Source organism: Calliphora vicina, chromosome 3 (assembly GCF_958450345.1).
Source record: "Calliphora vicina chromosome 3, idCalVici1.1, whole genome shotgun sequence".
Classification (NCBI taxonomy): Eukaryota; Metazoa; Arthropoda; class Insecta; order Diptera; family Calliphoridae; genus Calliphora; species Calliphora vicina.
This window is the reverse complement of record NC_088782.1, coordinates 60,341,522-60,368,615: the sequence shown is the minus strand read 5'-3', so window position 1 is coordinate 60,368,615 and position 27,094 is coordinate 60,341,522. Positions and strand designations below refer to the sequence as shown.

Genomic DNA, 27,094 nt, shown 5'->3' with positions numbered 1-27,094 from the left:
TTGATGTGTTACCAAACGGAATGACAAAACCATATTTTTATTTTTTTTTTGTATAGACCCATCAAGGGTATAAAAATAAAATAATTGTTTAAACAGTTGCTGTTAATGATACAGTAAAGGGCAAACGTTTTTCAAACATATGACTTACTATTGAAATATATTTGGTATTAAATGAAAAGGTATAAAATAGAAATTAACAAACTAATGTAACTAACTTAACTTGTACACAAGTTGTTACCCCGTTGGTCCAAGGTAATGCATAGTGTTTGCTCCCAGCAATCCTTCAATAGTCTAAACATTATCCAATAACATTTCTTTAGGCAGCAAATATTTTATTAATTTTACTCTTCACAGTTTACACAACCCTTTCTATTGTTACAATTTCAATTACATTTTACAATATTTCATTTAATACAACAAACCAAAACCAACATTTTCTTATAAACCATAAAAAAACCAGTATTATTTAATTTTATCACTCTATTTTATTTTGCTTTTTTTTCCACACGTGTAATATAGTACTTTTTTTAAGCCCTTTTTTATTTATTATTTATTCTTAGTTTGTTTTATGCTATTTTTCATTAAATAAATTAAATTTTATTTCATTCTATTTTGTGCTGTAAATAAGAATGTATATTGTGTGTACTTAGTTTATAATTAAATGTAATTATTACGTTTTCATTTACGCGTAATTATTGTTTGAACGTGGTAATTTTATATGCCGAGACAAATTAGTACGTCACATCACGTCGCGTCAGCAGTCGTGAAAGAGGCGACTTCTATCTGTAGAATGTTTTTTTCTTTAGTATTATTATTATTAATCACTAGTATTTAGTTGGTTTTGTGGAAATGGTTGGGGAAAACTAGTGGGGTTAAAGTGGGATAAAGGAATTGCAGACCATCCCGGTTAACTCCCATTTTTTTAAAGGTAACGCCGTGTTTAAAAGTAACCCAGTAAGCAAAAGTTAATTTAAGACAAAAAGACAATTTGGATTTGCTTATTCGTCATGGAATTTTTTTATAACCTTCATCTTCGTGAGAAGGGTTGTCTGTCTGTCTTTTTGTTGAAATCAACTTTCCGAAGCCACCAAATAACTTACATACACGATTCATACATCAATATCTCCGGCTCGGTTGCTATAGATAGCGGAGTCGATTAAGCCATGTCCGTCTGTCTGTCCGTCTGTTTGTTGAAATCAATTTTCTGAAGACCCCAGATATCTTCGGGATCTAAATCTTCAATAATTCTGTCAGACATGCTTTCGAGAAGTTTCCTATAAAATCAGCAAAATCGGTCAACAAATGTCTGAGATATGAGGAAAAAACCATGACAATCTCGATTTTTGACCTACATATCGAGCCCTTAGCGCCAAATTATCGTAAGCAACATTTTTAAAATTTTTTTTTTATTTTATAAAGTTAAAATTTTATGGACCGACTGATGTTTTAGCGTTCTCAGAATATCAAAATTGTTAATAACATCAAAAATATAGGGGGTAAGATTTTATCGTAAGTCAATGTTTATATTTTACAGTAAACAAATTTTATCGTAAGCGACACGCAGTGGTATAGAAAAAAAAGAGGGAAATAAATCTATAACTTCTAAATGGTTAGATTGGTTTGAATGACATTACACGTACGCAAAGAAGAAGTGTTGTCGAGTTTAAGTTTTGAACGTGGACCTCATGGGCCTACCAGGGGCGCGACCAAGGGCCCTCAAAGTAGGACACCCCTGGGTATGTTACATTTTTAAAACGATATTATTTCTTGGTTTGAGTTCCGATTTCAAAAACATTATACATGTAGAATCTTCTCATCGAGCACTACAAAAAACCTTGTCGTAGCTATCAATTATCTATTATAGCTTAGGAGATATTCGCATTTGAAAATTAAATTTTCAACATTTTTACCCACCCTACTCCAGTTTTTTGATAACAGCGTATCCAAATATTTCCCGATTCTCTCCAGTTTTCCTTTATTGGACTAACAACACATTTATGTGTCAAATGGAAAAAGAACTGTTTAAAAATAATGACTAAGTCCAAAGTTATATGCATTTGAATTTAAAAATTTTTTAAAAAGAAATTTTTCGCTAATTTTTGGGAAAAAAGAACTTTTTTTTTTCTTTTTAAGTTATCGCAAAAAATTTCTAAGAGGATGTATAAGGAATTTCCACTCTCTGAAAGCTAAGTTTTGATAAAATATTTTAAAGGAAAACCAATTTCAAAATTGTTGTTACCGAGGGGACCAGGTCCTTTCAAAAACACCTATTTTTTATGTAAAATAAAACTTTAGGCCTAAAATTCTCAAAACGCGTATCCGATATCAAAATATAGTAACCGATTATAGGTGGCTCAGTATGTTTCTAATTATTTTGTAAAAGGTCCCGATAACCCCGACTAAAAACTACAATTTTTGGAATTTTTCAACACTTTTTTGGGAATTGCGGGATTGCTGATAATAAATTTCAAAATTCGTTTTTATTTTTCCATCTACATAACTGTGAAATTTCATTAAAAACTAATCATAAATAAAAATTTAATTTCAATTCGAAAAATTTGTATCTATGCAAAATTCAATAAAAAACTTTTTTTTGTCATATTTTTCTATAAAGTATTCCATGAATTTTTATAAATATTTTTGAAAAATATACAAATAGCTTGAACGAAATTATATTATATCGCATCATAACATTTTTAATTCTATGTATAAATTCAAAATAATCAAAAAAAAACCTTCTCCTATAAAATTTGTGTTTTGTCGCTTACGATAATTTGGCGCTAAGGGCTCGATATATCTGGATTACTAAGACATTAATATAGATATTGCAAAGACCTTTTTAACGACGTATATGAGACCATAGTAAGTTGAACCTACAATGGGTCAAAATCGGAAAAAATATTTTTTAAACCGAATTATTTATTTCTTCAAAAAAAAAAATTAAAAACAAAATTTTTTTTCAAATTTAAAAAAAAAATTTACATAACAATTCGAAAAAAAAATTTTCCAAAACGTTTATTAATCATTTACTAGTGATCTCATATGATTTTTAGCTTTTTATTGTCAAAGTACTTTTTTTTTGTTTATGGGGTTATCTGTCGGCTGCAAAAACAACAACTTAACTGATTTGATTCGATTAAATATTCTAAGAGCTGGTTGGTATTCAAGTCTGCTAAAATTTGTAATACAAAACAATTGTAGTTACTACTTTGTTGTTGTTATATGCATAACAATTAAATGTACTGGATTCTTTTGTGTTGTTTTACACACACAAAATATGTATTACAAAAAAGGTACCGCCAATAAATTATATATAAACATATTGCTATATTTACAATACTTTTTATTTTGAAAACTTTTTGCTCCTTAAATACGAAAAAATGTAAATAAAATATGTAAATAATTACATTTGTAGCTAAAAAAAAAAATAATTTATATGACAGCCATATGCCTTAATTCCACACAATTGAAGTGTATTGTTCATACAAATGACATTGATTTAAAATTATGAAAAAAATATATAAAATAAAATAAAAACATCTTGTTTTTGCTTGGCAAACAAAAAAAAATCTAAATTTATTTTTAAAGTCTTATATATAAGAATATGATATTCAAAATGCATTATTCAATTAGTCCATATTTGCAAAATGAATGTGTGTAAATGAACTATAAAGACAGTGGTTGAGAAAAATTATGATACAAATTAATATGCAAAATCCATAAATAACTTTTACGTTGAAGCTTTTTAGTCGTTTTGCCATAAATATTGAAAATTTACTTCGCATATTTTCTTTCACATACCGTGTTTTTAAAAGATCTTAAGCACGATCCATGCCAGATCATCTTAGAATAATGTAACATTAGCCATACGTAAAACTAAGTCTGTAATCAAATCATACATATCCTAGCCCTGCCTGCAAAATAACCTAACTACGGTTTTAACAACTTTTTAAGAGTTTTAAAAAACTGTTTATTTTTTAAACGAAGGTTACACACGATCATTTATGATAACTTCGGGCTCAGTAAAGATGTTGGGGAATATATTGACAATTGAATAAGGCGAAATAAAAAATGTTGTCAAAACTACACATAGGCCCTTTATTACTCATTACAAAATTTGCAATTTAAATCCCCCTTTTTTTCTTCACCCACTGTTCTGCTCATTATGCACTTGCAGAAAAAAATGTAGAACACCACACAGTTTTACATCACACGTATCAATGAACTCATTTATTTTATTGTTGCTATTTTATTTTCCTTGTTTGTTCAAGTTTGTTGTTTTTTTTTCAATTTTTTTAATTTTTTTCTTACTTCTTAAGTAAACTTTTGCAAAATATTTATTAACAAAAAAAAGCAAATGAAATGAATAATATTTTTAACTCATTAGCGCTTAACTTTGAAGTTTGTTGGCCATACAGTTTTTTTGCGTTTTTGTATTCGCTTGCTCTCTTTATTTTTTGTACTTTAAATACAATTTTTTTTTTATTTAGTTGGCATAAATAAAGCTATTTTTTGCGTTAAAGTGAAATAAATAAAGATGTTGTTTTATTTTTTTTGGCAAGAAAAAATAAATAATGAAATTAAGTCGTAAAACGGTTTCTGGCAATAATGCGTTATTTAGGCAAGTCACATATTAAGACAAAGTTTTCAAAATATTTCAATTAAATTGTGTTGGAAATTTACAACAATTTGGGAATTATGGAGAAGTCATATTTTTGTTTAATTTACAGCTTTCGTTATTAAAATTTATAATTTTTGATAAAACTCTAAAAGTCACTTCAAGGAAATTTTCCATAATATTTTTGGGAATTCTGGGGAATTAAATTTTTTTATAAAAATTGTAAATTTGTTAAATACAATCGAAATTGTTGTATTTTAACACTGGTTTTCATTAAAATCTAAAATTTTCTTTTAGGAAATTTTCAATATTTTTTGTTAAATTCTGGGGATGTTACATTTTTGTTTAATTTTCATTTTTTATTTAAATTGATTACTTTGCAGCAGTGCATTATTTTTTTATAAAAATTTTAAATTTATTTCAAGGAAATTTTCAATAAATTTTTGGGAATTCTAGGGAAATCAAATTTTTTATAAAAATTGTAAATTGTAAAATAAAATCGGAATTTAAATTTTAATGACAACGGTTTCAATAAAATTTAAAATTTTCTTTGAGGAAATTTTCAATATTTTTTGGGGAATTCTGGGGAAGTCACATTTTTGTTTAATTTATAGTTTTTATTATTAAAATTGATTTTTTTGTAGTAATACATTATTTTTTGCTAAAAATCTAAAATTTATTTCAAGGAAATTTTCAAAAACATTTTTGGGAATTCTGGGGAAGTCAAATTTATTATAGAAATCATAAATTTGTACCATTAAAATCGATATTTATGTTTATCATTTAAATCTAAGAAACTTCAGCTTTGGGAATTCTGGGGAAGTCGAAATATTGCATTTTTATACAATATTTATAAAATTTTTTGCCCATTTTTTTATTTTGGTAATAAAATATGTATAGAGTTTCTCTAAAATCTAAAATTTACTTCAAGGGAATTTTGAAACAAAATTTTGGGAATTCTGGGGAAGTCACATTTATTTTTAATTTATAAGTTATATTATTAAAATCGATAGTTTTTGTAGTAATGCACTCTTTTGTGATAAAAATCTGAAATTTATTTTCACGATATTTTCAGTAAAATCGAAGTCTTTCTAAAATTTTATTCTAGAAAATTTTCAATATTTTTTTTTTAGAATTCTGGGGAAGTCGCATTTTTGTTTAATTTATAATTTTTATTATTAAAATCGCAAGTTTTTGTAGTTATGTATTATTTTTTGCTAAAAGTATGAAATTTATTTCAAGGACATTTTTAATCAAACTTTTGGGAATTCTGGGGAAGTCAAATTTTTTTATAAAAATTGTAAATTGCCAAATACAATAGATTTTTTTTTGTAATTTAACACTGGTTGTCATTAAAATCTAAAATTTTCTTCTGGGAAATTTTCAATATTTTTTTTTGAGAATTCTGGGGAAGTCGCATTTTTGTTTAATTTATAATTTTTATTATTAAAATCGAAATTTTTTGCAGTAGTGCATTTTTTTTTTTTTTTTTGATAAAAATCTGAAATTTATTTCAAGGAAATTTTTAATAAAATTTTGGGAATTCTAGAGTCAAATTTTTTATGACTTCCCCATTTTTGTTTAATTTATAATTTTTATTATTAAAATCGAAATTTTTTGCAGTAGTGCATTTTTTTTTTTTTTTGATAAAAATCTGAAATTTATTTCAAGGAAATTTTTAATAAAATTTTGGGAATTCTGGGGAAGTCAAATTTTTTTATAAAAATTGTAAATTGCCAAATACAATCGATTTTTTTTGTAATTTAACACTGGTGGTCATTAAAATCTAAAATTTTCTTCTAGGAAATTTTCAATATTTTTTTGGGGAATTCTGGGGAAGTCACATTTTGGTTTAATTTATAGTTTTTATTATTAAAATCGAATTTTTTGCAGTTATTCATAATTTTTGGATAAAAATGCGATGATTTTTATTATTAAAATCGAAAGTTTTTGTAGTTGAGCTATATTTTTTGATAAAATTCTGAAATTTATTTCAAAGAAATTTAAAAAAAAAATTTTTGGGAGTTGTAGGGAAGTCAAATTTTTTATGAAAATTATAAATTTTAGACCTTTAAAATCGATATTTTTGTAATTATACACTGTTTATCATTAAAATATATATAAGAAATTTTCAATAAAATATTTGGGAATTCTGGGGAAGTCAACATTTTTGAATTATTATACAAAATTTTATTTTTTGGATTGAAATAAATTAATTTGTAGTATTTATTATAAGGAAATTTTCAATAAAATGTTTGTAAATTCTTGGGAAGTCAAATTTTACAAAAAATTTAATTTTCTAGCGATATTAAGTAGTTATTTCTTATTTTTCATTAAAATCTTGAATTTATTTCAAGGAAATTTACAATATTTTTTTTGGGAATTATGGGAAAGTCGAAATTTTTTTTTCAAAATTTTTATTAGTTTTAATAAAATAAGTGTTGAGGGAATTTTTAATAATTTTTTTTTTAGGAATTCTGGGTAAAATCCATATTTGTTTAAAATAAAAGAAATAATTTAATTCGTTTTGAATAAATGAAATTTAATTTGGGAATTCTGGGTCCATTAAAATTTTTCATTGTTATTCATTATTTTTTATATAAAAATCAACAAGTTATTTTAAGAAAATTTTCACTAAAATTTTTGGAATTCTGGGGAAATCATATTTTTATAATAATTAAAATTTTTGGCATTAAATTCGATATTTATTGTTGTTAAGCTTTATTTCAGCAAAAAAAAATAAAATTTATTTCAAGGGAATTTTCAATAAAGTTTTTAGGAGTTCTGGCCTAGTCGAAATTTTCAAATTTGTCTCAAGTATTTTGTTTAAAATTGTTGAAAAATAATCATCTAAGAATATTTTAGAAAACAAATATTCATTTTCGTTTTAAACATAATTAGTAACCCTCGTTGGTAATATATATTCAATTAAAAAGCTAACACTTAAAAATCGCATGCATGTATTTATTTCAACAATCATTAATGTCCAACACTTTTCCACTGAAATATAATTTCGACCTTAAATGATTAATAACTATTACACATGAACTTAAATCATTAAGAAATAAATATTTAAAAATACCTAAAACTTAAATGTAATTTTAAATTTTGACTTTAAAGGTTACTGCATTTAAAATGAATTTCTTAAGAAAATTAACAAGAAATTCAAACGAAAACAGATTTTAATAAACAAATTGACGTCACTAATTGTTTAACGCCAAAACAAAAAAATTACAAAATTTAAAATTTAAGATGCTGACTAATATGAGGATGGTAATGATGATGTTGACGCGTCATTTATGTTTGCAGAGGTTGGTTGGTGGTGGTAAAATTACAACAAAAATTTACGTCACACATGAACGCGTGCTGGCTGGTCTAACTGACTGGGGCTGTGTAAATAAAACACGCAGTTGAAGAAGTCCAAAGGTTGCCCCACCAAATTTCGTTAAGATATTAATTCACATTGACACCATCATCATCATCATCATTAATAAAATAAATTTCATTTTCGATTGTTTTTTTTTTTTTTTGTTTTATTTAATTCTCAAATTGAAATGCATAAAATTTTATGGTTTCTTTTCCGTTACCAAAGATCAAATTGATAAAATATAAGGCAGCACACAGATAGATTTTTCTAAGAGCTTTGCTTTGGAAATGTTTAACATTTTTTTTTTTAATTTTCTAGTGTTATTTTGGTGATTTGTGAAAATCGTTATAAATAGTTAAAAAGCTAGACAAATTTCTTATAAAAAAAAACACATGAATGATCTTTTGTAGCCCTGCATACATCCAACCATTCATCCCATCCCCTTTGGATTTTTAAATGTTTAATGTCTGCCCACGTTTATTGGTTTCTTTTTTTCCGCTGTGTTGTTGTTCATTTCTTAGTTTTGATTACTTTAACATTTAACATACAAAATAATAATATTTGATAGATTTTATGAAAAAGATATAAAGAAAAACACAAATCTACTACTAGTCGTTGTACTATTACTACTGCTAGTTAAGTTGGGGAATAAAGTGAATGGGATTTGTGTAATTTTTCTTCTATTTTAAAGACACTGAGGTCTTAAATAACGCTGTAAATTATTATTCCAGATCTTAATAACGGAGACACAGAAGTTCCAAGTTTTCAATTATGATAAATTTTTGAAATTTTTTCAATCAAATGGGAAAAAAATTTAAGAATTTTTTTTATAAAAACTTTGGGAATTATGGGGAAGTCAAATTTTGTATAAATATTCTAATTTTTGATTATTAAAATCGTTACTTTTGTAGTTTTTCACTATTTATCAATAAAAATTTAAATTTCTTTGCAAGGGAATTTTCAATACTTTTTTTGGAGAATTCCGGGGAAGTCAAATATTTTATAGAAATTAAAATTTTACACCATTTATAGAAATTAAAATTTTTTTGCACAATTTTTCAATAAAAATTTAAATTTAATTTCAAGGGAATTTTCCATATTTTGTTGGGAATTCCGGGGAAGTCACAAATTTTATAGAAATTTAAATTTTTGACCATTATAATTGCTATTCAAATATGAAATTTATTTTAAGGTATGTAAATAAATTTTGGGGAATCTGGGGAAATTGAATTAAAATTTTGGGAATTCTAGGAAAGTTTAATTTTTGCTTAATTTGTAATTTTTATTAATAAATAACATTGTTTAGTAGCTATGCATTATTGTTTGTTAAAAATCTAAATTTTTTTCAAAGGAATTTTAATTAAAATTTATGGGAATTCTGGGGAAGGCAAAGTTTTGTAACAAATTTTGATTTTTATTCATTAAAATCGATATTTTTTTGCACTATTTTTTTTAATAAAAATCCAAATTTTATTTGAAGGGAATTTAATAAAATGTTTGGGTATTCTGGGGAAATTGAAACAACATTTTGGGAATTCTGGGGAAGTCAAATTTTGTATTTTTTGTTTATTAAAATCGATATTTTTCGATTTATTTTCCAATAAAAATCTAAATTTTATTTCTAGTAAATTTTCCATTTTTTTTATTGGGAATTCCGGGGAAGTCAAAAATGTTACATTTTTGACCATTAAAATCGATATTAAAATATCAAATTTATTTTAAGCTGGGGAATTCTGGGGAAATTGAATTAACATTTTGGGAATTCTAGAGAAGTCTTATTTTTGCTTAATTTTCAATTGTTACTATGTTAAAAATCTATAATTAGTTTCAAAGGAATTTTAATTAAAATTTATGGGAATTCTGGGGAAATCAAATTTTGTAACAAATTTTAATTTTTGTTCATAAAAATTGAAATTTTTTGTAGTTTTGCACTATTTTTCAATAAAAATCCAAATTTTATTCGAAGGGAATTTAATAAAATGTTTGGGGATTCTGGGAAAATTGTAACAACATTTTGGGAATTCTGAAGAAGTCTTATTTTTGTTTAATTTGCAATTTTGTATTAATAAAATTGATTTGTTTTGTAGCTATGCATTATTGTTGGTTAAAAATCTGAAATTAGTTTCAAAGGAATTTTAAAAAAAATTATGGGAATTCTGGGGAAGTCAAAGTTTTGTAACAAATTTTAATTTTTGTTCATTAAATCGATATTTTGTTTTAGTTTTGCACTATTTTTCCATATAAATCCCCAATTTATTTGAAGTGAATTTAATAAAATGTTTGGGGATTCTGGGGAAATTGAAACAAAATTTTTTATAATTTATGGGAATTCTGGGGAAGTCAAATTTTGTAATAAATTTTAATTTTTCTTCATTAAAATCAATATTAATTGTTGTTAAACATTATTTTTCATTAAAATCTAAAATTTTTTTAAGGGAATTTTTAATAAAATATTTGTGAATTCTGGGGAAGTCAAAATTTAAGTGTAATCATCAAAATCGATAAGTTATTATATATTAAAAAAAAATTTTTGAGGATATTTTCATGATATTAAGAAATTCTGGGATAAACTCAAATTCAATTAAAATAAATAAATACAAAAAAACTTTTGGGAATTCTGGGGAAGTCAAATTTGCGTATAATTTACAATTTTTAATATTAAAATCGATAATTTTTGAAGTTAGGATATATTTCTAGATAAAACTCAAAAATTTATTTCAAAGAAAATTTAAAATTTTTATACAAATTTCAATTTTGACCTTAAAATTTATATGTTTCCATTAAAAACTAAAATTTACAATACTTTAACTCCCGTTTTCTCAATATCTCAATATCGTTTCGAAAAACGATAAACCTCCAATTAACTTTTTTTTTTGTATGAGAACTGTCAGTTTATCGACACTATAAAAAATAACCAGATATTGAGAAATGGGGGTAAGGAATACCGCCATTTTTTTTGAAGACATTTAGCTAAGACACAATAAGTAACCGAAGACACTCCACAGTGTTGTATAGACAAGTTTCGGCATGATTTGCAGCAAATCAAGTAGCTTAAAGTGTTTTGATCATAAGTGAAATAGTATTGAAAATCTCTAGATTTAAAATTATTATAAATACTTATGTAAATGTCTGATAAATATCAGCTAATGAATAATACATTACCACACTACTTCTAGGTAATGCAAATTAAAAAGTACTTTATATATTAATTACAAATCATTATCAAATTTCTGCTGATTTACTTTAAAGACCGCATTTAAAGTCTTACATGTATTTATATATATTTTCCGTTTTTTTTTTCTTTCTATAAAATTAATATGATTTTGGTAAAAGATTGGTGTAGAAATACAACTCAAACATTTCTTTTCACTTTTCTTACAAAACCACATTAAAACTTTACAATTTAAATACAAGCATATATAAATGAAGGAAAGAAAGAAAGAAAAGAAAAACATTTCTATTGTAAAAAAAAATAAAAATCGTTGTAATTGTAGTGATTGTCCACATGTATGGAAAAACAGTCTATAATTTTATTTGATGGATTGCCAGACAGTGTCTTAACAAGTTACCAAAGGGTATAAATTGATTACAAAATAATAAAAAAAGAGCAGTAAAACTTATTTTAACACAAAACAATTACACTGCCAGAAAAAAACATCATAATTAAACAAATTTTCCAAAGGGTCATAAACATGAAACCTTGAATTTTCCCCTATTAATGTTAAATTGTAGCTAAATGGGGAAAACCAAACCATATTTATGTCCATTACAAGGATAATATTTTGTTTGTTTTTTATGTTATATTTTGAAGGTTCATATTTCCCTTTAAATAGTAAAGATTAAGATATAAAGTTCTTTCTAAGTAAAAAAAAAAACAACAACATCTTAATGACCATTTGGTCAAAAATGAAGCCATTAAAATTTCCTCACGTTTAACATGAAAATTCGTTTAACAGAAATTGTGTTGTAATTTTACGTTTTTATGATTTTTCACCACTTTAAAATAGATCTGTTTGTTGTTTTTACACTGAGAGCATTAAGATCGCCTGTTGATTTATAAAATTATTGCTACATTTTTATTTTGTGCGAGAGTTCATTAAATTGTTTAAATGTGTAAATATTTATTTATTTATTTTACACTTTACTGTTGTTGTTGCTGTTAGTCCATTACTTTATACAGTATGAGCTAATGATGTATATAGTTTTAAGTAATCAGTTATGTGAGTAATCGATTACTCAAAGTTGTTAATGTGAAGAGATGTTTAAAAAGAAACTTTATATGATTTAAAAAACATTTATTTTAATAAAGAATATTCTAATAATTAAATTTACAAATTAATTTTTTTTCTGTTCCCAAAAAAATCTCCCAACCGATTACTTTTTTTTTAAACCAATTTAGCAAAACACTAAAATCCATATCTTGTTATACACTTTTAATATTTAAAGTAATACATTGATTTTTGTATCTCTCATATACAAGACACTTACAACACCAGTTGATAACAAACAAAAATTACATTTTAACAAGTTCAGAAAAAAATTCAAAAAAAAAAAACTATTTCAAATGTGTTAAGTTTATTATCCATTAACTGAAAACGCGATCGGAAAAAACTATGAAAACAAAAAATTAAAAAAAACCAAATGCCTAATATTGTAGTAATTTACGTAAGTTTAGTTTTTTACTAGCTGATTTGTATGGTAATAAAGAAATACATAAAATTGTCTTAACAAGTTTCATGAAAATAAAATTGTTTGGTTTTCAAATATACGAGTAGATAATTGAATATTGAGGCAATTGAAATCATAAAATATTTGTTTAAAAAATGGCATATTTTAACCTTGATACTTCGGGAATGGTAAATATTCCTCACAGATTCTCTAAATCAGTGGTTGCTATAAAGAGAATATGGATTATAATAACTCTGTTGTAATCTGACCAGCTATTGATTGTGATTTTCGTTTATTATACCCTTCACCATAAGTTTGTCATTCCGTTTGTAATTTCTACATTTTTCATTTGCGACCCCACAAAGTATATATATTCTGAATCGTTATAGATAGCGGAGTCGATATAGCCATGTCCGTCTGTCCGTCTGTATGTTGAAATCAATTTTCTGAAGCCTCCAAATGATACATCAATATCTCCGAAATTCTTCCGGCTCGGTTGCTATTTAAAATCGAGAAAATCGGTCCACAAATGGCTGAGATATAAGGAAAAAACCAGGACAACCTCGATTTTGACCTATTTTTGACCCATATCTGGATCATTAATATAGACAATATGGATATCTAATGATAGATATTTCAAAGACCTGTGCAACGACGTATATAAGACCATAGTAAGTTGGACCTACAATGGGTCAAAATCGAAAAAAATATTTTTTAACCCGAATTTTTTTTTTCACCAACATTTTTTTTCACTAAATATTAAAAAAAAAATTAAAAACTAAAAAAGAAATTTTTTTAAAATTTAAAAAAAAAATTTAAAACACAATTTCGAAAAAACAACTGGAAAAAAAATTTAAATTTTGTTTACCTAAAAATATTTAAAATTTTTATTTTAAAGTATAATTTGGTGAAGAGTATATAAGATTCGGCACAGCCGAATATAGCTCTCTTACTTGTTTTTTGATCATTTTTATGAATCAAGTGCCGACCACTGGTCTGCAGAGTCATTTGAAATGTAAATAACAAATATTTCAATAGCTCGTAACAAAATTGGATCATCGAATTATCTTCAAAACGACTACTAAAAATTATGACCAAGATATTGGGTTTATGACTTAAAAATGACGAATTTTTTTCTTCAACATTTCAAATATTTGTACAATATAAATTTATTCAAAGTATTGGACATTATTAGCTATGACCTTTTCTCATCATTTTGACAACATATGGATTCCAAGTAGAGCTTTTTTTTACCGAGAAATCGGGATTGATTTTGAAATTTAATAAAATTTATTAAATTTTAAAAATTAAATATAAAAAATCCAATAAAAATTTAATATAAAGAGATAAACGGAATCGATTTTGGTTATATAAAAATCCGTCACCATTTGGCATTTGTATCGGAATGGCTTTAATTTCCATTAGATTTTGTTCTACCTTCGTTAGTTTCAAATTATTTTTTTTTTAATTTTGAATTGGCAATGTTTTGCTTATTAAATCAAGAATTAAGTAAAGATGCTAATTTAAAGTTAAAGAAAACTCAATAATGTTAAACACATTACACGGAAGGTGGTTTTGTTCCAAAAATTTTTGTTTTACTCTTGTGAAAAAGCAAAATACTAAAATAATTTCACTTAGAATTCTCTTACAGCCCTGACCTTTCACGAGTTTTTGGAATAATTTTGAATAATGAACTTGTTATTTGGGTTAAATATTTTTTGTTGTATGAATCTTCTGCATTTGTTTTGGAGCTTTAAGAATCTTTTAGAGAAAATCAAGTTCAAAAAACATCACATAAAACTAAGGAAAATAATTCACGGGAATTCTCGCACAATTTCCCGGGATTTCGGGATTGAAAATTTTGCGGAATTCCGGAATTCCCGTGGAAAACTCTAATTCCGAACCAAAAGAGCTGTTCCAAAGTGAAACGTATCCCAGAGAGAGAGTTTTCCATCGAACGAAACAAATAGTAGTCGGACGGGACAAGGTCTGGCCTATAAGGGAGAGGCCAAACTTCCCAACCACTTCTAAATAGTTTTTAGCAGGCATTAAAACATGTGGCCGAACGTTGTCATGATGGAATATTACGGTTTCATGAGGATTCCGTGTCAAAAGAACTGCTCATCTTTTGAGGCCAAGAACGAATCAAGCCAATATTGGATACTCTGTTTCAAAGTGAAGTGTATTCCAGAGAGAGCGTTCTTCATTGATCGATACAAATAGTATTCGGATGGGGCACGGTCTGGACTATATAGGGGATGAGGACAAACTTTCCAACCACTTCATTCTAAGTACTATTTAACAGGTATTGTAACATGTAGCCTAGCGTTGTCTTGATGGAATATTACGGTTTCATGTCTGGCCGCATATTCGGGATGTTTTTCGACCAATGCTCGTTTCAAACGATTCAGTTGGATTCGGTACAGGTTCCCTGTGATGTTCTGGCTAGATTTCAGCAGCTCATAATAGATAGGACCATTGTGCTTCCACTAAATACAGAGGCTTAACTTAGCGCCATGGAATTTGGCTTTGTTGTCGATTCGGCTGGTTGACCGGACTTCACATACAACCACTTGCGCTTCGAGTTATCGCAATGGATCCAATTTGTATCGCATGTAGTGATTCGGCTGATTGACCAGGCTTCACATACGACCTCTTGCGTTCGGGTTATCGCAATGGATCCAACTTTTATCGCATGTAATGATTCGGTGCAAAAATGATTCAAGCATCATTTCGGAGATGCAAAATCGTCTTTCAAGGTCTCTTGAACCCAATTTCCCTGCTTTTGGATGAATTCATTTTGCAAGTTCTTGTTGAGTTTGACAACAATCATCATAGGGTAATGGAACCCAATTTCCCTGCTTTTGGATGAATTCTGCTGCTCGCAAACGTTTTGAAATTGCTGCTTGAGTAGCTCCCAATTATTTAGCAAGTTCTTGTTGAGTTTGACAACAATCTTCATGGAGTAATGCCTCCAATTATTGGTCTTCAATGCGCATCATTTCGGACATGAAAAATCGTATTTCAAGGTCTCTCGACTTCAATTCGTATGATACCCAATTTCCCTGCTTTTGGATGAATCCTGCTGCTCGCAAACATTTTGATATTGCTGCTTGACTATCTCCTAATGAGTTTGAATGTTCTTATTGGGTTTGATAACAATATTCTTGGAGTAATGCCTACAATTCTTGGTCTTCAAACTTTTTTGGCTGGCCTGGGCGATCTTTGTCTTCCGTGTGCAAATAACCACTTCTGAACCGGACAAACCATCTCTAGCACGTTGAAACCGATGGAACACATTCACCATAAGCTTGTGATGTGCTTCAGCAGTACTTTTTTTTTCAAATTAAAGAAGTAAAGCAAAACTTCCCGCATATGACGCTTTGTTGGCACAAAATTCGACCTTTTCGAAGCAAAAAATGTTCACTTTAATGTTCAATAACTAAGTGAGAATAAATGACCGATATGTACCCTTCAAAATAACATATAAGTTATTAAAAACAAAAACCGCGTTCAAAAGATACGCCATCTATTGTAAATCCCGCATTTTTCACGGTAACGCATTATCCGAGGGACTCCATTAAATGGTATAAAAATATCGATTTTAATTAAAACTACAAGTACTCGCATTCTATTTATCTATATGGAAAGGTGTGGTGCAGAAAAATGGCAAACAATTTGCAACAAAAAAACGTAATCAAATGTCATGTGAACTAAAGCAACTGTTACGTGTTTCCATTTAAAACGTAGTAGCGCAGCAATTATTTTTAGAAATCAAAGGTAAACTATGAGGATAGGAAATTTTCCATAATAAATCAAGAGGGTTTCAATTAAAGTTTGCAATTAAATAAAGAATTTATGACAGCAAAATATAAAGCAAACAATAAGGGTTCTCATGTGAACAACAAGTGGTATTCAATACCTAATACGCTTCCTCGATATCAAGTGATTTGTTACATGATTTTCCTTAAATTTTACAAGTGAGAAAACTACTTCAAAGTACTTGATTGAGTTGCTAAAAATCATGTCGATACTTGTCTATGTTTCGCTGTATTGTGTCTTTGCTTACTAGCTTGTGGTGTCTTAGCTAAATGTCTTTGATATTCAAGGTATGATTAAACAATGATTTTAGATTAGTTTAGGATCACAATTGGTCATAGCTCCTTTTTCGAAAATCAAATTCAATAAAAATAGCTATAATTTTAATAGAAATTGCATTTTCTTTTGAATCGTTTAGTTCAAAAACCAGTCAAGTTACAAAAAATCCAAAATTGAGTTATTGGGCGATTACTGTTTTGTAAAGGCATATTTTAGTGCATATTTTAGTGCAAAAAAATAAATATTGCCCCCTATTATGGTAAAGAAAAGCCGAAAACTCCTTGTTTAGTGAAGTGATTTATTTTATACAATGTAATACCAGGGCCTAATCTATTTATTTTCATAAATAAATATGAAACAAGTAAGAGAGCTATATTCGGCTGTGCCGAATCTTATATACCCTTCACCAATTTTTAAATATTTTTAGGTAAACAAAATTCATTTCATTTTTTAGAAAATTTTTTTAAATTTAAAAATTAATTTTTTTTAATTTAAATTTTAAAAAAAAATTTTTGTTTTGAAATTTTTTTTGGTGAAGATAAAAATTCGGGTTAAAAAATATTTTTTCCGATTTTGACCCATTGTAGGTCCAACTCACTGTGATCTTATATACGTCGTTGCAAAGGCCTTTGAAATATCTTATCTATGACTTAGTAATCCAGATATAGGTGAAAAATAGGTCAAAAATCGAGGTTGTGCTGGTTTTTTCCTTATATCTCAGCCATTTGTGGACCGATTTTCTCGATAGAAAATATTGATGTATGAATCGTGTATGTAAGTTATTTGGGGGCTTTGGAAAGTTGATTTCAACAGACAGACAGACAGACAGACATACAGACAGACGGACATGGCTTAATCGACTCCGCTATCCTTCTCACGAAGGTGAAGGGTATAAAAAAGATTTGTAAGCTCTAAAACTCTACTTGGTTGGATATGAAAAGTTTTATTGGAATATTTTTTCATTGATTCACTCAAAATCAATAATTTGTTGCTTGACTGGTTTTTGAAATAAACGATTCAATTACTGTGAAGATCTGTCCCTAATCCCACACTTCCGAAAAGTCACATTTTGGCTTATTCAAAGAATTTTGAGTGTTGCAAAGACGTAATGATGAGAATTTCAATCGTTGAGTATTGCAAAACAAGCAACGATATTTTGACAGATCATTTGCACGCAACTCTGAAATACGCTATTGCAAAAGAGCTGTATTTCAACCAAAATTTTAGTAGCAATATTTATCCTTCAACATGTCATCATTTCATATATGAATTACACAATCCAGATTAAGAAAAACATGTTAAATTTCATCAATTATTTGTCTTAACAATTGTAGCCATAGTTATGTCACCTTCAGAAACCAATATTTGTTAACACTTTTATGCCATTAACTGGAAATTACAAAAATTAAAAAAAAATATTTTTAAACTTTAATTTAGCTTAAGAGCGTAACATTATAATTGTCACACATATGGGTGGGATATTTATTTATTTATTTATTGTATTTATTTTCCACATTTCTTTTGTTTAATGTTAATTAAAGAAACCTTTTATTTTATATTTATTTTAAATGAAAAAAAAATTTAAATAAATTTACACAAGCAAATTGAAGAAGACTCATTAAATAAATAAGCAAACAACTGATTAATTAGATAAAACAAAGAAAACTTAATTATTTAAATTAAATAACTAAAATATAGGGGTTCTTTAAAACGAATTTTAAAAAATGTTGACAAATAAAACCCAAACTACATGACATAATTATGACAAGTTCGTAAATAATTATAAAATACTGCTAGAATTTAAACACAATTTTGATTAATATTTATAGCTTAATATTTGTCTAGCAAATAACTATAAACCCTTTTTATCTCTTAATGTAACTGCATTCATTAAACTAAAGAAAAACAATGTAAATTATCAAGAATTAGTTTCAAATTACAGAAAAACAAACAAACAAACAAAAATTTATTGCCCAATATTTCAATTCTTTTTCGTTTCTTTTTCTTTTATTTTGGAAGAAATTTCAAAGAAAGAACTATTAAGTTTTTAATTTCTATTAAATGATAAGATTTTGTTTTTTATTTAAAACTGCTGCAGGCTTATCAAAATTCTTTTTGAACAAAATAATAAAAAAAGCTACTACACAAATTTTAGTTTATTAACAAAAAAAAACTACCCATCTAATCTTTCATTTTAATTGGTTTCATTTGAAATTCGTTTACATTTTTTTTTTTATTATTTATTTAGTTTTTATTTCAATTGTTTGGTTTGAAAGTAACATGTCATGAATTAAATGTCATAAAAAAATATTGTATTAGAAAATTGTTTGTATTGCTTTGAAGTTTAGTTTTGAAAAAGGAAGTGGGTAATTGATATTAATTTTGTTGTTGTTGTTTATTTTCAATTTAACTCTTTCATCTCTTTATTCTCTTGTCTTCTTTTTGCTTTATTTTTTTAAGTCTGTCTTCTTTTTTTAAATGTTTTTCGTCCTCTTAAGTGTTCATTTATTTATTTTAAATGATTGATAAATGTTTGCAGTTTGTCTATGTTTTACTCAAAAAAACAAAAAAAAAACATCAGCATGGCAACATTTATGTTGTTTTGCTGAATTATTTGCATGCAAAGAACCTGTCAATTTAAGAATCTCTTAAAGTCATTTATGACAATCAAAGAGATGCTTACAGTGGACTAGTGCCAGAGCACTTGCACTTGGAGCGGCGGCAGGGGAAGTAACCATTTTAATGATGCTTGCTTTAGATTGACTTAATTGTGGTCATTTTTAGCATGAATCTTTAATAATCTGAATATAAATCCTTTAAGAGCCGACGCCACATTATTTCCATTGTTATTAAATATATTTTGAGATATGGAAACCTTAGACAAGACATCCAACAAATCTAACATCAGTTAGATCTCTCTCTCTCTCAAACAACAGACCAACTAATGCGACGGCCCTAATTTGGCAACAAGCAGTCGGTGATTGAATAATAAATAACAGATTTCACTGGTCTTCTGAATTCAATTGAAACTGTCACTCGCACCAGAATCAAAATAGCTTATTGTATCAGGCAACTGAAGATCAGTCACACGACGATCGTGAAACAGAGTCAATTCCAAATAAATATTTATTAATTTGATGACATGAATACTCAAAATGTCGCTCAGCTCAAAAATCAGAATCAGATCTGAAGCTAATCCTCTGTCGATTGTATGCGTATGTATTTCAAAAGGAAATAAATCCTACACACGTTATTTGCTTCCGAACCGCATTTTTTTCAGTCTGTCATGTCCACAATTTGTTTGAAGAACTTGTTTAAACCCACAACCAAACACCAAGACATTCTCCTCCACAACAACGCGATTTCTTACCTACTTTTTAAGTAACTTTTGGAGTCAATGGCTTCGTTTTATTATCCCACATTTCTGAATCATGCACCGCAATTCGTTTAAAGATCTAGAACAAGTTCCAAATACAGCTCATTCTCCACCACAACAATAACAGTTCCCTCATAGATTTTGAATTTCCTTTGAAGCTCGAATTGACAGGTCATTCTCTGTACATACCCGAATTGCAAGCCAATTCAAATTGATTGAAGAACCACTACAATAAGAATTCTCTCATAATTTTTGAGTGCCTTTTTGAGCTCTCACGGCTTAAAAATGCGGAATTTACAATAGATGGCGTATCTTTTAAACACGGTTTTTGTTTTTAATAACTTATATGTCATTTTGAAGGGTACATTTATTCTTACTTAGTTACTGAACATTGTAGCGTAAACAAGAACGTTTTTTTGCTTCGAAAATTTCGAATATTGTGCCAACAAAGCGTCATATGCGGGAAGTTTTGCTTTATTTCTTTAATTTGAAAAAAGGGCCACTGAAGCACACCGATTGCTTACCGAAGCTTATGGCGAATCTTTTCCAACGTGCGAGAAATGATTTGTGCAGTTCTGTAGTGGAGATTTTGACAAGGAAGATAAAGATCGCCCACGCAAGCTTGAAGACCAAGAATTGGAGGCATTACCTCCAATTTTCAACTCAACAAGAGCTTGCAAAATGATTGGAAGCTACTAAATTAGCAATTTCAAAACGTTTGCCAGCAGCAGGATTCATCCAAAAGCAGGGAAATTGGATACCATATCAATTGAAGCCGAGAGACCTTGAAAGACGATTTTGCATATCCGAAATAATGCTTGAGCGTTATAAAAGATAATCATTTTTGCACCAAATCATTACTTGCAATGAAAAATTGATCCATTACGATAACCCGAAGCGTAGGAGATCGTATGTAAAGCCCGGCCAGCCAGCCGAATCGATACCAAAGCCAAATATCCATGGCGCTACGGTAATTCTCTGTATTTGGTGGAAGCAAAAATGCTGAAATCTGGAAAGAACATCACAGGGAACCTGTACCGAATGCAACTGATTCGTTTGAAGGGGGCATTTGCCGAATATTCCATCGTGACAATACCTTTAAAAAACTATTTAGAAAGAAGTGGCTGGGAAGTTTTGCCTTAGGCGCCTTATAGTCCAGACCTTGCCCCTTCCGACTACTATTTGTTTCACTCGATGAAGAATGCTCTCTCTTGGACACGCTTCACTTCAGAACAGAGTAAACGAAATTCTTTAGATTCGTTCTTGGTCTCAAAGATACTTTGAATAAATTTCTATTGTACAAATGTTTCAAAATAAAAGCTAATCATTTAAAAATATCCCACATTGAATGAGCCGCAATAATTGACGGCTCATTCTCTGCGCATCTCCGATTTTGCACCCAGTGACCTCTTTTTATTCCCGCATGTCCCAAAAAACTTGAGAGAACTTTGCTTTGAGTCGTCCAAAGAAGCAATTGGTGAGATCCGGTCAAACAAAAGGCTTTTTAAGCACTCATGACAACAAATTATGGAGAAATGAATTAGAATTGACTTATTTTACTTTCCGCAAATTAAATTGCAAAATTAACTAGATCGATTAATTTAGAGATTTTTTTTACAGATCACGTGTTGTTGGTGTCATACTTTAATTTTATTCGGTATCATCGAGAGACTCACACGAAAATCAGCGTTCAGTAAGAAAAGTTTTGCTCTTCTAGCAACATGTAGTTTTATATCATCGATCTTTCGAAATCAGCATATAATTTCGCGTTACGGACCTGTGAAAACCCACCTAGATCGTGCGATTTGGATTTTTTCTTTGCCAGTTACGATTTAATACTTGGAAGCCAACACTACTCACGTTATCCGCGAGATATCGGTAGTAATGCTTGAAATAGTTATAAAAATGGCGCACGGCCAACATTTGAAAGGAATTATCTCTAAAAAGGTATTTATGAGAGATTGTTCTATCGGGTCATAAGAAAGATTTCGACATCCAATTGTATTTTAAGTGTATTATTTCAAATTACTCTAAATGAGTCAGCTTCTGTATATGAATCTTTTGTTTTGGATGTATATGATGAAAATTCCAAAAATATTGATACATCAACCGCCTTAAATTATATTTATGTCCTCCCATCTGTCCTTTCGTCTTGGAACTCTTGTGCAAATTTGGCATAGGTCCCTGATTGTAACCTATTGAAACTGGTCGAAGCCGGGTCATTATTTCAGTTGTGACTACAAATGTTAATATGGTCAGAACATATTAGGTCGTTTCAAATATATATTCTGTTGCTACAACCGAAAAATAAACGTACTCGTATGTATAGAATTGCTTAAATTTATTGCAACAAATGCAGTTAACACAACCAATCTGTTTTCTCTGTAGAGAGAATTCTAACATTTTGGTTCCAACAAACATCTGTTTGCAATAACTAGATAATTGTAGAATATTCTTATAGCCACTTAAATTAAACAGCAATTTTAATGTTCTATAAATACACATTAATTACTTGTACAACATATAACATCACCTGGCGCATACCTTCCCCCTTTATGAGTGTGTCAATCAACTAAAAAAAGATTAATCATTGAGCACATCATCCTAAACAGCCCCAGACCAGACTGCATTCCACTACTAATAATGAATAATTGTTGAATTGTGCTCTCAACAATCAGGCTCCTTTAAATACTCATAAACGAAGCATTCTCCTCATCCATCCATCTACTTAAAGAAGACCTTCAAAGCAGCACATTTGTAAAATGTTCATTGACTGTATTAGTTACAAATTCTTGCAACATCTTAAGATAAACTAACTAACTATTATGGTTGATGGTTGCATAAACATACAATATGTACATGAATAAAGGAAGGTCTAGTATTATACAACATACGAGTACTTACAGTGGACTCGCGATAATATGAACTAATTAAAATCAGGCCAGTTCACTTTTGCAAGTCCAAAAATTATTAAGCAGTTGAATTAGAATTTAGCCACTTCCCTGTTGATTTAGATTTCAACTCTGTGTAGATAGATAAAATACGTCAAAAAAAAACAAAAATAAGCTGCTCATATTTTAAAAAGCTTTAAAATAAGTTCATATTTTAGAGTAACCTATGGAAGTAAAAAGTGTTCATATTTTGGGGTGTTCATATTATCGCGAGTGCACTGTACTATCATTTGACAGATGTATGTATGGATGAACATGCAACAAATGCAAAAAATAAATAAAAAGGAAACATAACAAAAGGCATAAATGTATCATCTTGCTCTTAAGTAACTTGACTATGATTTTATATAATGCAAAGTGGTATCATCTTCAATATTATCATCATCAGCATCATTATTATTATTAGGATTTTTATCATCAAGATGATGATGATCTTCTTGAGCATATGAGTTGTGGCACTTTTGTATTCTATATGGAAGGTACGAGTATGATGCATGTTGAAACTGAAATGTTGTGTTGCATCTTCACGAAGTGAGTGTTTGTGTTTGGCTGGCTGAATGCTGGTTGGTTGTTTAGTTGGTTCGTTTGCTTGGCTGACATTGGAGCAGCAGCTGCCTATTTAACAAATAGTCTGAGTTTAGTTGTTGTTTCTGATGATCATTGTGTAATTGGATCTGGGTTTAAGATTTTCTTTATGTTTTTTTGTTTATACAAATACTTAAATTTCTGCTTAGTTATAGATAAAAAGAGTTAGAGTTGAAAATATGATGTATGCAAGAGTATGTATTTGGAAATATGTTTGGCCGTTATTTGTATAAAGGATTTTTGCTTAGAAATCAGTTTTGGAATTAGTTTTTTATAGTAAGGGTATTCACAGTAAAGCGTAAATTTCTTATGTTTCTATTTTGTTGCGAAATAAAAGTAATTTAATATTTTACATTTTAGTCATTTTTGCAAATTAGGCTTTTTTTTCTTATCTATAAGTTTGTCATTGTGTGTTTTAGCTCTTTTGTACTAAGAAACAAATATATTTCATTTGTTATTTAAGGTGTCATAAAGAACCTGAAGTTATCATGTTCTATAGACTTGAATGATAAGAAAAATATTCAAGCGGAAATCATATTTAGTCAGCAATGTTGTGAAAATTTATTGCAAAGTTGTTAAAAGAGTGAGAATATTAATATTTTGTGTAATTAAAAACATTAATATTAAGTGACAAGTAAAAGAGCTATATTCGACTGTGCCGGATCTTATATACCCTTCACCAAATTATACATAAAAATATTTTTTTTTTTTAAATTTTTTTATTGTTTTAAAATTTTTTATAATTTTTTTTTTTCCAAATTGTAAGTCATTAATATAGACAATATGGATATCTAATGATAGATATTTGAAAGTACATTGCAAAGATGTATATAAGGCTATAGTAAGTTGGACCTTGAATGGGTCAAAATCGGGAAAAATATTTTTTAACCCGAATTTTTTTTCATCAAAAATTTTTTTTTTGTCATAAATTATTTTTCCAAAATTTTTTTTATTAAAAATTTAAAAAAAAAAATGTTTAAAAAAGTTTTTTTTATTGTCTTTGAAAATGAACAGTTTTATTGGTACTGTATTCAAGAAATGTTCAAAAATAAGTCTAATGGTCGTGAAAGAGTTAAGAACATTTTGTTTGAAAAAACTGAAAAAATTCCATTGTTTCCCTTTTAGTCGTGTTTCTAAGCTTCTGATGTGATTTGCCACTGATTAACATTATAGGATTTGAATAAAATTTTCAGCAATTTTCTGTTTTAAACCAACTGTCCCACTATTCTAACCCGCACTGCTCCAAAAAATAAGTTGAAAATCCCGGATTCTGAATTTTCTATAAAATGTTTATTCTAAATTTGACAAATTTCATCTATTTCCCATTGATTTATATAAAAAATGTTTGCCTAAATTAAAACTTCGTTTATTATATTCAATTTATTAGCTTCAATAAAAATCTAAAGATTTTCAAAAAGATTTTTTTAAATAAAATTTCTAAACCCACCTTCATAATTTTTGTAGGTCTAGTAACCGGTACATCGTAATCCATTGAACAGTAGCTGTTATTAGTTTTATCCAACATGTTGCTAATTTTTATTTTGTTTAATTTACCCCGTTTCCAAATAAATTTTATGTATATTTTTTCAATTTTTTTTAATATTTTATTTATTTTTTTTAAAACTTAAACACTCATGTTTCTTAAATTGGTTTTTTCTCTTTTAAACAATTCAAATAAATCGAGTACTTTAGTTATATTTAATCCAGGACAATATAAATAAAGTAACTCGATACTTCTTAATCAAATTTTCAAATATTTCAGCTTCTTTAGAAAGGTAAATTCAGTGGAACTTTTTTAAAATTATTTCATGTTTTAGACAATTTTTATATTTTTATTAAGAAAAAACATATTGTTTTTTTGTTTGCACTTTTATATTTTTTTTGTATGATGGTTGTTGCTTGTTTTTATAATATTTTTTTTTATTATTATTTCAATCATGTATTTTAGTGTTGTGTTGTTGTTTTTCTAAAATCAAGTTTAATATAAAACTGGCAGAACACAGCTACACAAAAAAGAAGCCAGAGTTAAACCGCACAGAAAAATTGCCAAAAATTAAGAAAAAAAAAACTTCACAAAAATTCGGTAAACAACTTGAGAAGAAATCTACAACAACAATGCCAAATTTGAGCAAATCACCACTACAACAAACAATATTCAACTGATATTTATTGTCTGCTGTTAACTTGGCTTATTGTTTTATTCGGTTGTTTTGTTTAAAAAATGGGTTTTTTTCGCACTACTTTTTGTTTTTATTTTGATAAATGCGTTCGTTCTCTCTTTCTTTGAACGTTTTGTTTTCGTATCGTTGTTGTTTTTTTATATTTTTTCACAGATTTCTTTAAGCCGCTTCACGTAAAAATTATTTCGTTTTTAACTCTTTTTTTTACGTCGTTTCTTATCGACGTAGATTTTAAAATTTCAAATTCATAAACATTTCAAATTCCCGCTTATTGTGTAGCAAACGTACCGCAACGTAGCAAGTATCTCGTGGAACTAATTTTTAGTTTGAAGATACAATTTGGTTACAGTGTTTGTTATTGTTTTGCTTCGCTGTGAAATGTTGCGATACATTGCGAGCGTGTGTGTGTGTTTAAGAGAGAGCATGTGTTTGTTTTTATGATGAGAAATGTTGCCGGCAACATGTTGATGAGGGGTGACCAACCATATTTATGGAAAATGTTGTAAATAAAAAAAGTTTTAGAAAATGATTTTGTATTTGGAAAATTTGTCAACATTAGTAAGAATAGAAGAAATTTATAAAATCGTATTATGGAACATGTCATGAGGAATATAGATAGAGTGGTTTTTTAATGAAATTTCCAGTAGATCTTGTTGGATTATTGTGACACTTGATATAATAGTCAAGCTCTGAAATCGGTTCTAAATACGGTTGTCATTCGAATAAAAATTATTCGATTAATCGAGGAAAAAATATATTTTGTATTCGAATGAATAACATTTTTCAATTTAGTTTAAAAAAATATTTGTTCAGTAATTGTCGATTAATCGCATAGTCGAATAAATTTATTCTCAAGTTAAAAGAAATAGTTTATATAAACAGAAATTTGGACTAAACTATATCAGTGGAACAAGACCAATACTTTTCTATTTCAAGTTTTCGGCCAATGCTCAGCAGCTCATAATACCCTTTCGCTCCTACCAAATACAGAGAATTACCTTAGCGCCATGGATATTTGGCTTTAGTGTCGATTCGACTGGTTGGCCAGGCTTCACATACGATATCTTACGCTTCGGGTTATTGTATTGGATCCATTTTTACTCGCATGTAAAAATGAGTTTCTTTTATAGCGTTCAAGCATTATTTCGGACATGCAAAATTGACTTTCAAAGTCTCATGGTTAATTTAACATTTTTATTTAAAAAAATCCATAATAAAATGTTTGTTACGTTTATTTTTGAAAAACTTCAG

The 27,094-nt window shown here is 28.0% G+C and overlaps 1 protein-coding gene across 1 annotated transcript in view; it reads right to left on the bottom strand.

The window, feature by feature from the left end:
* p130CAS (Serine_rich_CAS and FAT-like_CAS_C domain-containing protein p130CAS) overlaps nucleotides 1-26,146 on the bottom strand; it is a 78,275-nt gene extending 52,129 nt beyond the window's left edge. Inside the window, exon 1 of the mRNA XM_065503280.1 lies at nucleotides 25,111-26,146. Coding sequence (XP_065359352.1) covers nucleotides 25,111-25,188 — 78 coding nt within the window. The 5' untranslated portion in view covers nucleotides 25,189-26,146. The remainder of the gene's footprint in view (nucleotides 1-25,110) is intronic.
* Nucleotides 26,147-27,094: the final 948 nt, after the last annotated feature.